Here is a 12,090-nt window from a genome sequence, read left to right as displayed (position 1 = left end):
TGGACAATGCTCTGAGGGACAGGGTGGGATTGTTGGGGTGTCTGTGCAGGGCTGGGAGCTGGACTGGATGGTCCTTGTGGGTCCCTTCCAAATCAGCATAGCTGTGATCCTGTGAACATTGATCAAATCTGGCATCTCCCAAGTTCCCTGGATGGGCTGGAGGTCTGAGCCTGGCCAAAGCTGGCACACAGCTCCAGAGCCAGAGCTGATTCTGCTGCCAAAATCTAGAGAAATAAGCCTCAGGCCCATGGATGAACATTTGGAATCATGAGTTCAGGAAAAAGGGAAAAATCAATACAGTGAAAATTGTACAGAAGGGAACCTCTCAGTGGTGAAGGTTCTGAATAAACTACAACCTCTCCAACATAGGAAGTAATGAGACAGGAAGGAAACCTGAACATTCAAATAGTTAGCAGGAAGATGTGGCTGAAAATTAAAACAACAGAGGAAAATATACAGATAAAGTAATAAATTACCAATGATCATTATTTACATGGTTTTTAAATAGTTGGTGATTTGGGTTTGGTTTTTTTTTAACTGGCTTTGCAGAAGAGGTTGAGAGCAGTGAATTTACTCTGTGAGAATGTGAGTATCAAGTACTGGAAAACATCAAAATACAAAATTTACTTTTTAGTGATGTAAAAAAAAAAAGAAATTGCTGAGAATATTCCTTGCCGTTACTTTTGTGATTTCTGTTTCCAAGAACTAGTGCCATTCAGTGAATTACAACCAATTTTAAAACAAAAAAAACAATCCCAACTTAAATAAGCTGAGAGAATTTGGGTTTGGAGAAAAAAAGAAATGTATATATGACGCCCCTTGTGCAAATAACTTAAATTCCTCATGTCTTACCTGGGCAAGGCTTGACATTGCACATGACTGACTCCACAGCACTGCCCTTGCAGGGCTGTCCCCCGTGCTGGGCCGGGGGGGCACTGCAGGTCCTGCTCCTGGTCCTGTTGCCCTGTCCACAGCTCTTGGAACACTCTTCCCACGGCCCCCACTCCGACCAGCTGCCATCCACTGGGAAACAGAGACACCCCCAGTTTTCTTTAAACAACAGTTTTTGGTATTTAATGAAAATTCCTCTTTCTTTACATGAAAGACACAATCAGTTCCAACTGCTTAGAAAAATGAATCTGCCATGAAGATCTGTGATGGTGATCATTCATTGCCTGGACACAACACAAGGCACACTAAAAATATCAATTCACTGTGGCCTTTTGATACTCTAACAGGGCTTATAAAACAGAGGGAGAGAGACTTTTTACATGGGCAGACAGTGGCAGGACATGGGGGAGTGGTTTTAAACTGCTAGAGGGCAGGGGTAGACAGGATATTGGGAAGGAATTGTTCCCTGTGAGGGTGGGGAGGCCCTGGCACAGGTTGCCCAGAGAAGCTGTGGCTGCCCCTGGATCCCTGGAAGTGTCCAGGGCCAGGTGCACCCTGGGCTAGTGAAAGGTGTCCCTGCCCATGGCAGGGGTGGAATGGGATGGTCATTGAGGTCCCTCCCAACCCGGGCCACTGTGGGATTCCAGCTGTGGCAGAGGGAGTACCTGGGCAGGGCCTGCTGTGGCAGCTGCGCGCGTCGGTGACGGGCCCCTCGCAGGTCCTGCCCCCGTTGGCCGGGAGGGGGTTGTTGCACTGCCGGACCCGCTCCTGCACCCCCTGGCCACAGGTGACGCTGCACGCCCGCCATTCCAGCCAGGGGGAGAACCCTCCGTGCACTGCAGGGGAACAGGGAGGCTGCTTGGAACGTGCTTGTGCTTAAAACTCTCTTAGATGAGTGAAAAATGCTCTCCCTGAGCCATCCTTGGAAATCAAACTCACTTCATGTCTTCACTACTGCAAAAATATCTTCCTGCAGCTCACAGACAATTACTGCTTATGCTCCTAAAGGCTGCTCTTTAGAGGCACAGTTCAGTGATGTGTTCTGAGCATGGGTTCAACACCCTCTCCATTATTATTTATGTCTTTCACTCCACACCCTCTGCCTCCCCCAGCACGATGAGTATAATGGAATCAAACGTCATGAAACAGAATCCCACTGACATCTCAGACAAGGCTTAACTTAGACCTCATAAGGAAGATAAGATCGAATCTCTTATCCATAAAATGTGGGTAGGATAAAATCTTGGCCCCACTGGCCCTCAGGGAAGGCTGTAATGTCCTGGTGTGGAGCCACGGTTGGCTGGGCTGTGCACGTACCCTGGACGGTGAGGGGCACTCTGACGAGGACGGACCCCAGGAGGTTCCTGGCCACGCACTCGTACGGGGCCGTGTCCTCGCGCCGCGCGGCCGCCACGCGCAGGGACCCGTTGGACAGCACGGCCACCCTGTCGTCACCCACCACGGGCTGGCCCTGCCGGGACCAGCTGATGGCAGGGGCAGGCTCCCCCCGGGCCTGGCAGTGCAGCAGGGCCGTGGCACCGGCGTCCACAACGGTGCCCACGGGCTCCACGGTGATCACCGGGGGGCCTGCAAGGGACAGATCTTCAGGCAACAGCACTGCATACAGCTCCCTACTGATTTCAGGTCAAAGGGTTGGGCAGAGCGGGCACAAAGAAACCTTAAGTCAGTTCACTTCGACTATAATTATTATTCTTGCTCTTCCACAGGTAAAACAGAATCACGGGATCCTTAAGGCTGGAAAAGACCTTTGAGATCAAGTCCAACCATCAACCCACCATGTTCACCGCTAAACCATGTCCCCAGGTGCCACCAAACAGACACATGTTACAATGCACACAATAGGCCAGTTTAACATGGTTTAACATCTGAGGACCAAAGCTGGGATTGGGGTCCCACTATAAGAGCACACGGTCATCTTCATTGCTAAAATGTGGGGTTTTTTATAAAACAGGACGATACTGTTAATCATGTCCAGAAGCAACTAAGACATAAGTAACAGACCCACGGTGCTTGAGACTACAGTAGGAAGGGGATGTTTAGAAATTCTCCCAGTAGCAAAAAAAAAAATAAAATTCTACCATATTATTTCTGCCAAAAACAAAACATCGTCACTAAAAACTGTGATTCATCTCCCATAAATTTCTTACTTTAGAAGCTGAGGGTCTAGTTCAATCCAGTTGTAGAAATCCTCTCTAGTTAACCAAGAGAAACAGGCCCTTCAGAAGGCCTGAAGTCGCTCTGCTCAAAGCTGGTTTCTAAGATGAGTCTCAATCCCCTTCTGCATCCTTCTCTTCTTTAACTTTAATCACAGCTTAGACCAGACACTTAAATATTCATGATGAAAATTCTCACAGCCCAGAGAAGTTGTGGCTGCCCCATCCCTGGAAGTCTCAAGGCCAAGTTGGAGCAACCTGGTCTAGTGGAAGGTGTCCCTGCCCATGGCAGGTGATCTTTAAAGTCCCTTCCAACCCAAGCCCTTCTACGACTTTATGAAAGATGAGACAAGTCTTAACCTACAAACCTTCCTGGGAGCTGCCTCCACTACCCATGGGCAGGTGATGACCCCACCTGTGGCACTGCCCCTCCCTGAGCCTTACTCTGCAGCGTGAGGGTCAGGCTGCGCTCCACCACCCCGGCCTCGTTGGTAGCCACGCACTTGTAGTCACCAGCATCGTCGTTCTGGAGAACAAAACAGGGTCACTGTTCAGAGCCCCTCCGGAGGGGGAACTTTCTGTGACTCAAGGCAGCACTCCCTGGATCTGAAGGGCTCTGCTGTTAGATCCTCAACGTTTTGCCTTTATTAACAGTAAGCTGATGTGGTGCATTATTTTTATTATTCCATTTCTAATTTCCTTCAACTCCTTCATGCTGATGATCAAATTAATTTTTTAAACTTAAAGAAACTCAAGGGAGTTGCTGTTTTTAACCCCATTTCAAAACACAGACAAGAGTTAATGGGGGAAAAAAAGGCCTTATTCTTCGTATTAGGAATTTAGATGCTGAGGTATTTGCACAAGGAGAATGCACTTGCTGACCTGACTTTGTAGAATCCAGGGTCTTCTAAGGTTAAAAGCAAAAGTCCCATTTAATTGGGCACGACCAGCACACCAACAATTAGCACATAGATTGAGTTCTTCCAACAACCAAAGAGAACTATGACCCCCTGTTCTTTTTTGGTCTCAGTACTTCGAGTCTAATTCTAGCCTGAATTAAAACACTAGTTAAAGGTAAAAGCAAAAGTGGATTAAATGTGTAGCCTCACTCTTTCCAAATGATGTGATTTGGAACACTTTGAGTAATACAAGTACAAGGCAGAAGCCCCTGGCAGCAGAGCAGGACTCACCACGGTGCCGTAGATGGCGAGAGAACCGTTGATAAGCTGTCGGATCCTGTTGCTGATCTGAACCCCAACTCCCTTCTTGCTCCACTGGATGGTTGGAGGGGGATCTCCCCTGACCTCACAGTTCAACATGGCATTGCCCCCCAAGGGCTCGATTCGGCTGGAGTGGAAATCCCCCTTGAACACTGGGGGCTCTGGAACACCAGGGATGGCCAGGAAAGAGCAGAGCAAAATAAAATGCACTCAGTGAGATTGCTGGTTGGGATCATTCACCTCGGACTTTCTGAAGTGGGAATTTCAACCTGTTTCAGTGTTTCCCATTTAGCCATAGATGAGGCATCAAATGCTAGGGGGAAAGGTTTTAAACTGAGAGAAATCAGGGTTAGATGGGATATTGGAAAGGAATTGTTCCCTGTGAGGGTGGGGAGGCCCTGGCACAGGTTGCCCAGAGAAGCTGTGGTTGCCCCTGGAAGTGTCCAAGGCCAGGTTGGACAGGGCTTGGAGCAACCTGGGCTAGTGGCAGGTGTCCCTGCCCAGGATAGGGGGTGGAATGAGGTGAGTTTTACAGACTCTTCCAACCCAAAGCATTCCAACTCCACTCTCCAAACAGCTGGCTCTGTGAAACTGCCCAACAGTGCCCACAGCTGCTGGCACTTCACATACCTTTGACATACACAAAGCCAATGGCTTTGATGGAGCCCACTGTGTTCTCTGCTGTGCACACGTAGGTGCCAGAGTCGTCCTTGGAGACCCTGTCGATGAGCAGCTCGCTGTGTCCATTGACATCGTCGTACTGAGCTGGGGGAGCACAGGGACAGGGTCACTGCCAGGCCTCACACACACAGGCCAGAGGGTTTCTGTTCAGCAGCACTGCTCAGGGCCCCGTGACACTGCAGTTCTGAGACACCCCAGGAGTGCACAGAAAGCCACTGCTATGACATTTGCCCACAGGCATCTGTTCACTGAAGTTGTTCCTTAGTTTTGTTTATTAGTTGCTGGATGCTGAGTAAGCATCATCAGATACTGAGTGTTTTAATGTGCTACATTATTGGCTATAGAAGAGGAACAATTTCTTAATTATTTTCCTTACAGCTTTGTCTCAGAGGCCATTTAATTATATGATTGCATAACAGTGAAGATATTCCTCACGCAATCACTAACAAGCTTATTCCCTCTAGATTTTTCTTCTTCCTTACCTTAAACTACCTGCAATGCTACATGGGAGAAAACTCTGGAGCAGAATGGCCACCAGGGACCTGGTGTTACCCACCTGGAATGATGTTATTGTTGAAGGTCCATGTTATTTTGGGTACAGGTCTCCCAGTTGCTTTGCAGGTTAACCTGAGCTGTTCTCCTTTGGTCAAAGCTACGTCTCCAGGCAGTTCAGTGAAGGCTGGCAGCACATGGACTGTCAGGGTGACCGTGTGTGTGTCCTCCCCAGCAGCATTGGCAGCCACACAGGTGTAACTGCCAGAGTCTTCAGGCTGCAAGGAAACATGTGGGGGCAATTTCAGCTGTGATATATCCTACACAACACTGCAACTCCTAGCAGGAAGAGAATCTCCAAAAGTCTGGAACAAGCATTCAGCAGAAATGCTCAGCTGAGCTCTTTCACTTCTCTAAATTTTTGAAGTATGACCAACACTTCTTTTCACCATTCCTGAGAATTCACCACTACAAATTCTTCACAGATTTTACTCCTCAGTGGAAAACAAAACTTTCATAAAGACTTTGTAATATTAGGAACAAGAAATCAAAATAAAACTTTGGCTAATCCAGAGGTGGATTTTATCACTGCCAAACCTGTCCAGTAATAGCTTAGATTGAGGGAACTTACAACAACATTGTCCAAAATGAGGTCTCCACCCGGCACAGTCTGGTATTTTCCCACTATCTCTGTTAACAGCATGTTGTCCTTCTTCCAGTTTATTGTTGGTGCTGGAATCCCATCAGCCACACAGGACAGGACAGCCTGGGAGTCCTCCGTGACCGTGTACTGTGTGTCCGTGCTGCGGATCCTGGGGGGAACTGTGGAGAGGTTTATTACAAAGATTTACCTCTGTGCATTATCCCAGCACTCCTGTAAAGGCAACACTGGACTGAAGGGAACACTGCCTGGATCTCCTGTATTGTCCATCTCCATCAGTGACACCACCAATGACCACATTCCTAAATTCAAGCAACTGGCTGATACTACAACCCAGTAACACTCCCCTGTTAAGTTGCACAATTTTCCTGAACTCCTCCTGTTCATCCCAGCTCCTTACTTTCCATGGGGTCACACATCGTTTCCCTGCTATTCCACTTATCAGAGATTCCCAGAATGGTTTGGGTTGGAAGGGATCTTCCAACTCATCTCATTCCACCCCCTGCCCTGGGCAGGGACACCTTCCACCAGCCCAGGTTGCTCCAAGCCCCGTCCAACCTGCCCTTGGACACCTCCAGGGATGGGGAGTCGACACCCTCCCTGGACCCCCGTTGCAGTGGCTCCCCATCCCAGCAGGAATGCCTTACTGTGCACAGCCAGCTGGGTGCTGGAGGAGCTGGACCCCGCCGCGTTGGTGGCTGTGCAGGTGTAGCGGCCGCTGTCCCCAGGCTGCACAAACACGATCTGCAGGGCACCAGTGCTCAGCACCCTCCTCCTCAGCGACTCCAGGATCTGCTGCCCATCCTTGTGCCAGCTGATCTCCGGCCCAGGGGAGCCCTCAGCCTCACACTGCAGAGTGACAGACTGATCAACGGGAACAACATATTCCTTCGGGTGGGACTTGATAACAGGAGGAACTGAAAGGAATTAAGAAATTACTTAAAGAATTAGAAACATGGAATGCTTTTGTTCTCAGTGAAAATACTCCTAAAAGCATATTTTGATCCTAAAGTAAACACAGAACTAAAGGGAATAAACCTCTTGGGCTCTATTCAGTGTCATGGCAAACAGGAAAGCACCAGGTCCCTTTCAATTGCTCAGAATTGTGTTTGGACCAACAGAAAGAGTTTAAAGATGATTTACCTTGAACTTTCAGTTTGATCTTCCCCAGAGCAGTGCCAGCTGGATTCTGAGCAATGCACATGTAAGTGCCAGCATCTTCCACAGCTGTTCTGGCAATCTGCAAACTGCCACTTGGAAGAACCATGTAACTGTTGCCTAAAACAAATATAAGCAACGTATGACCCTTTGGGTTTGGTTTTTGTTTTTAAACGAATAGACAGGAGGAACCCAAGCCTGCACATCAGAAACAAGAATGTCAGTGCCTGAGTCACAGCAAGCAGGTTGAGTTCCAGGGTTAGGATACCTGAGGTGATGATGTTGATGCCCTCCTTTTGCCACGTGATCACGGGCTGAGGGGTGCCCGTGGCCTCACACGGCAGCACGATGGGGTTGTTCATGATGACATCCAGCGCCCCTGGCTGAGCCTGGATAACTGGTGGCTCTGTGCAAAAAGGGAAAGGCAACAGGCTGAACCTTCAAGGCTAGAAAAATACAGAAGATAACTAAAAGTGCATAACCTGAGCAGGCTGAGTGAGCACTGTGTGCTGGCAGCCCCCCTTACCCTGTACGTGCAGCGTGACGTGCCTGTGGGCAGTGCCGGCGGCGTTCCGGGCCACGCACGTGTACCGGCCCGCGTGGGCCAGCTGGGCAGAGGGCACCTCCACAGCTCCTGGGGCACAGACAGCATCAAACACAAGCTGCATCCTCTACTCACACACTTCTCCCTCAGCATCCCTCCCAGGAGGGCCATATTTTTATTCTGAGATATCGGAGAGGGGATTCTGGGGGGTTGTTTGCACTGAGGTAATTAATTACATCAAGATGTGCCCAACTGTACCCTCCCACTGGTTCTCTGCAGCACAGTACCTGAGGAGAGAATTCTGTACCCATCTCCTCTGGGAAGCAGCTTTATGCCATTTTTGGTCCAGTGGAGCGAGGGGACAGGAACTCCAGAGGCAGTGCAGGAAATCAGGACTGAGGACAGCTTTGTTACCAGAAGGTCTGTGGCTTCATCTGCTATAGATGGGGGCACTGGAAATGAACAGCAGTGCAAAGGTTACTTGCCCACGTTCACTTTTATAAATTCTTGGAAATAAATTATCTTTCTTGGGAATACCAGAGACTTATGGATATCAGTATCATAAAGAAATGAAATAAAAATCTCATCTCAACAGAAATTCTGGGTGCCACACACATGTAACAGCAATATCCCCTCTACCTTGAACAGTGAGCTCAACTGCTCTTTGATCTTCTCCTGCATCATTTGACACAGAGCACTCATAGACAGCAGTGTCATCCACAGTGGGAGAAATGATTACTAAGGAACCTGAAGACAGAAGTCTGAACAAAGAAAAAAGAAAGTGAAAGCCATTGAAACACTCCTTTTCAGGTCATCAGCCCACTGAATTTGCTGGCTACATAAGATTACATTTATACATGGCTAAATTTTTAAAGTGCCAAAATCATCCCTAAAAACTTTAAACCCACAGGGAAAAGAAAACACCTCTCACCTGTATGTATTCTGGTTCTGGTCAACACTAAGCAGGTGCCCGTTTTTCTTCCAGCTAATTGCTGGTCTGGGAATTCCAGTGGTTTCACAAGGCAGAGTGGTTTGCACATTCACAGTAACTGTGATATTCGTCTGCCCAGGAGCAATAGCTGGAGGAACTAAGGACAAACAAAGCCTAATTATTCAGAATAATTATATAGAGATATATATATGCCCATACATCTCTCTCACATCTAAATATATTGAGCTGAACTGTCTGAACACATTGACTTAATTTTTATAAGGAATAACTTGACAGTAACAAACCTACTAAACAGGTAGCATGGGATGTGTCAGGTCTTGGGTTATATTCCTAAGGCTGGACATTTCTTCTCTGTTTGTTTTTAGCAATGCAGCTAAAAAGGGGCTAATTTAAAATGGATATAAGTGTATTTCAGAGCTGTAAGGCCCCAGTTTTACCCAGGACCTGCAGGTCGATCCTCCTGCGCTCGGTGCCGGCGCTGTTGGTGGCCATACACACGTATCTGCCGGTGTCAGCAACCTGTGCTGAGGGGATGTGCAGGGACCCATCCTCCAACAGGGAGTACCTGAAACAAAGCCAAACACTGCTGTCCACTCTCCAACCAACAGGGCCACGGGTTATCCTGGCAGTGCTGAGGAAAGATGACTCAGGACACAACCAGTGGCCTGAACACGGGGTGTCTCAATTCCACATGGAGTTTTCTCCTTTATTGCACTTATTCTGACTTCACTCTTCCCCAGAGGAATGATGAAATCTAGCTGACATAGTGATTTCACATAAATGATACTGGATTTACAGAAAATGGCCAAACTCCTTTTTTATAGTTTCTCATTTAACCTTAATAAACCCTAATTAATGCTTGTACTTTTCCTTCGAAATGTAACTGAATTCCTTACATTTGCTCAGTTCTAGAAAATGCCAAACTGCTTCCCTTTAAAACAGTCAGAAGATAGAAACCATTCACTGGTATAGAAGTTGGTACTAGAACATGTATGAAAAGTTTTATGTATTAGAAAATACAGAATACACTCCAGTAGCTTTTGGCCTACATGAAATTGCTTTTCTTCATCCCAAAACTCCATATATACATATATATATATATACATACATATATATATATACATACATATATATATATATATATATATATATATAAAAATATAAAGATCATTCACATTTAGTGTTCAAAACCTTCAATATTAGAAGAATTACTATTACATTTAGCTCTAAAAGGAGGGGGTTTTTGTCCTTAACAATAAAAGGCTGAAACCTTTGGTACTGCTACTTTTCTGTAGAACAACTTCTGGTCCCAGCCCTTGGCAGGGGGTTGGAACAAGATGGTCTTTAAAGTCCCTTCCAACCTAAACCCTTCTGTGATTTTTTGATTCTATGACATTACACTTCCTATCACTGTTATTTTTCCACATTTGAGAGTAAAAATATTAGTTCTGATCTGTGAAAACAAAATTGCTTTCTAAGTCATTGATGTCTAATTACACTTTCCGTAACGAATACATTCTTAAATAGCAATGAGGAACATTTATGTTGACTTCTGGACAATACCTTGTATTGTTTCCAGTAAAAACAGCCCCATCCTTCCTCCAGGTGACTCTGGGGGCTGGGACCCCTCGTGCAGCACACTCCAGAAGGGCAGAGGCATTGATGTGCACCACGGCGGTCTGGGGACCACTCCGGATCGTGGGAGCCACTGCAGAGGGAAAACTGCTGATGATGCAAAGAAAATAACTTTACACTGCAATGATTGAAACTAAACACATGAAAACAGAGGCAGCAGCAGGTTTGGGATCACTGCAAAGGCAGGAACAAGTTTCTTACCATTTTGGGCAGCACACGGTAACTGCCACAGCGCAGCAGGGGAGGAGAAAGAAACATTGGCTGAAATGCACTGCAAAGGTCAGCTCTGCGAGTTATAGGGTGGGAATCAAACAGAAACAGGGAAAAAACTCCTTCTCATCACCCCAGTGTGAGAGCAGAAGAGTTTCTTATCAGACTGGAGGTGAGAAAATAAACAGGTCTAAAATGGAGCTCAGGGTTGTGGTAGCACAGGACAAGTATCAAGCACAGGGCCCCTCAGGCCCTGCCCTCTCCTGCTGCAGGTGCAGAGAAGCTGCTACAGGTTTCAAGGAACCTTCCAAACCAGTGGCCAAGCCAGCTGTGAGACCCTGTCCTCAAGGGGCCAGTGAAATGCTTTCAAAAGAATCTCTCTGAATTTGCCCAGGAGCATTTCTCAGTCCTGTATCTGGGGGTTCACTCTGGATGTATCCTGACTCCCTATCAGGATGATGGCCAGATGCAGCTCCATTAGCAGGAAGCACAGACAGATGGAGAGTGAGCCATGGGGAGACCTCAACAGGTCCTTTAGTCTGGGGACAGCTGTGGACTCAGACATGAGACCACACTCACAGTCCCACAGTTTAGGCATGGCCTGAGTGGCCAACATGTGGCTAGAAAAAGACCACTAATATTTGCTTCCTGCTGCCTGAAGTCCTGCAGAAATGCCATGCAAAGATGAAGGTGCAGAAGGCTGATCTGTGATTTTACCATGCACTGTGAGCAGGAACTCCCTGGTCACCTCTCCTGCCACGTTCCTGGCCACACAGGTGTAACTGGCTGTGTCCCCCAGGTCAGCATTGTTGATCTGCAGGTACCGCCCGCCTGACAGGATCCGGACCCGCGGCGTTCCCTGAGGGCACAGACAGACACATGGACACATTTAGAGCTTCCCCATTGGCTTCCTGGTGAAGACAGAACATTCTCTCATTGCAGAGCAATGAAAACCACGAAAGAAGGGCATAGATAATTCATTGCTGGCTTAACTTCATTTACATCCCTCAAGATAAGAGGGTAAGCAAAGTTTTAAAAAACTATCATTGCTCACTGGTTCCCCCTTGAAACCCTTCCTGGGACTCGTGCCTGAAGGAGACAGCCTTTTGGGCTATACAGCCAAAGGGCTTGGGAGTTTTTATAGAAAAGGGCAACTAATAACACAGGATTCAGTTTTTTATTATTATTTTTTAATCTATGCATGCTACAGGCAGAAGGAATACAAGTTTCTCTACACTGTTCTTCCAGCATCGTAGTCTTGTTCAGGTGGGAGCCAGGATAGACTTAGCCAGCTAAGTTCACCAGCCAGGAGTTCACTAGCCACAGTTCTGGATACAGGCTCTGTATCCAGATATCCAGCAGTTCTTCCCAGCCCTACAGTGACTCCACAGCCCCTGCCACAAGGGCAGTTCAGTCAAAGCTTTCTTACCACAGCCAGTCTGGGTCACATCTGCATGAACAACTGACAGTAA

The 12,090-nt window shown here is 47.3% G+C and overlaps 1 protein-coding gene across 1 annotated transcript in view; it reads right to left on the bottom strand.

Moving 5' to 3' along the window:
* HMCN1 (hemicentin 1) overlaps positions 1-12,090 on the bottom strand; it is a gene marked incomplete at its 5' end in the record, with an annotated part of 160,609 nt that overhangs the window by 20,675 nt on the left and 127,844 nt on the right. Inside the window, 18 exons of the mRNA XM_029964017.1 lie at positions 853-1,023; positions 1,557-1,727; positions 2,209-2,478; positions 3,510-3,591; positions 4,256-4,446; positions 4,916-5,050; positions 5,523-5,736; positions 6,090-6,280; positions 6,767-7,036; positions 7,263-7,397; positions 7,546-7,683; positions 7,804-7,911; positions 8,109-8,273; positions 8,461-8,582; positions 8,753-8,909; positions 9,211-9,338; positions 10,337-10,481; positions 11,336-11,477. Of these exons, the coding sequence (XP_029819877.1) occupies positions 853-1,023; positions 1,557-1,727; positions 2,209-2,478; positions 3,510-3,591; positions 4,256-4,446; positions 4,916-5,050; positions 5,523-5,736; positions 6,090-6,280; positions 6,767-7,036; positions 7,263-7,397; positions 7,546-7,683; positions 7,804-7,911; positions 8,109-8,273; positions 8,461-8,582; positions 8,753-8,909; positions 9,211-9,338; positions 10,337-10,481; positions 11,336-11,477 (2,935 nt within the window). The remainder of the gene's footprint in view (positions 1-852; positions 1,024-1,556; positions 1,728-2,208; positions 2,479-3,509; positions 3,592-4,255; positions 4,447-4,915; positions 5,051-5,522; positions 5,737-6,089; positions 6,281-6,766; positions 7,037-7,262; positions 7,398-7,545; positions 7,684-7,803; positions 7,912-8,108; positions 8,274-8,460; positions 8,583-8,752; positions 8,910-9,210; positions 9,339-10,336; positions 10,482-11,335; positions 11,478-12,090) is intronic.

This window comes from Manacus vitellinus, unplaced genomic scaffold, assembly GCF_001715985.3.
Source record: "Manacus vitellinus isolate BGI_N305 unplaced genomic scaffold, ASM171598v3 scaffold_68_pilon, whole genome shotgun sequence".
In the NCBI taxonomy this organism is placed as follows: Eukaryota; Metazoa; Chordata; class Aves; order Passeriformes; family Pipridae; genus Manacus; species Manacus vitellinus.
Note: the sequence above shows the minus strand (reverse complement) of the source record. Positions and strands in the feature narration are given on the sequence as shown.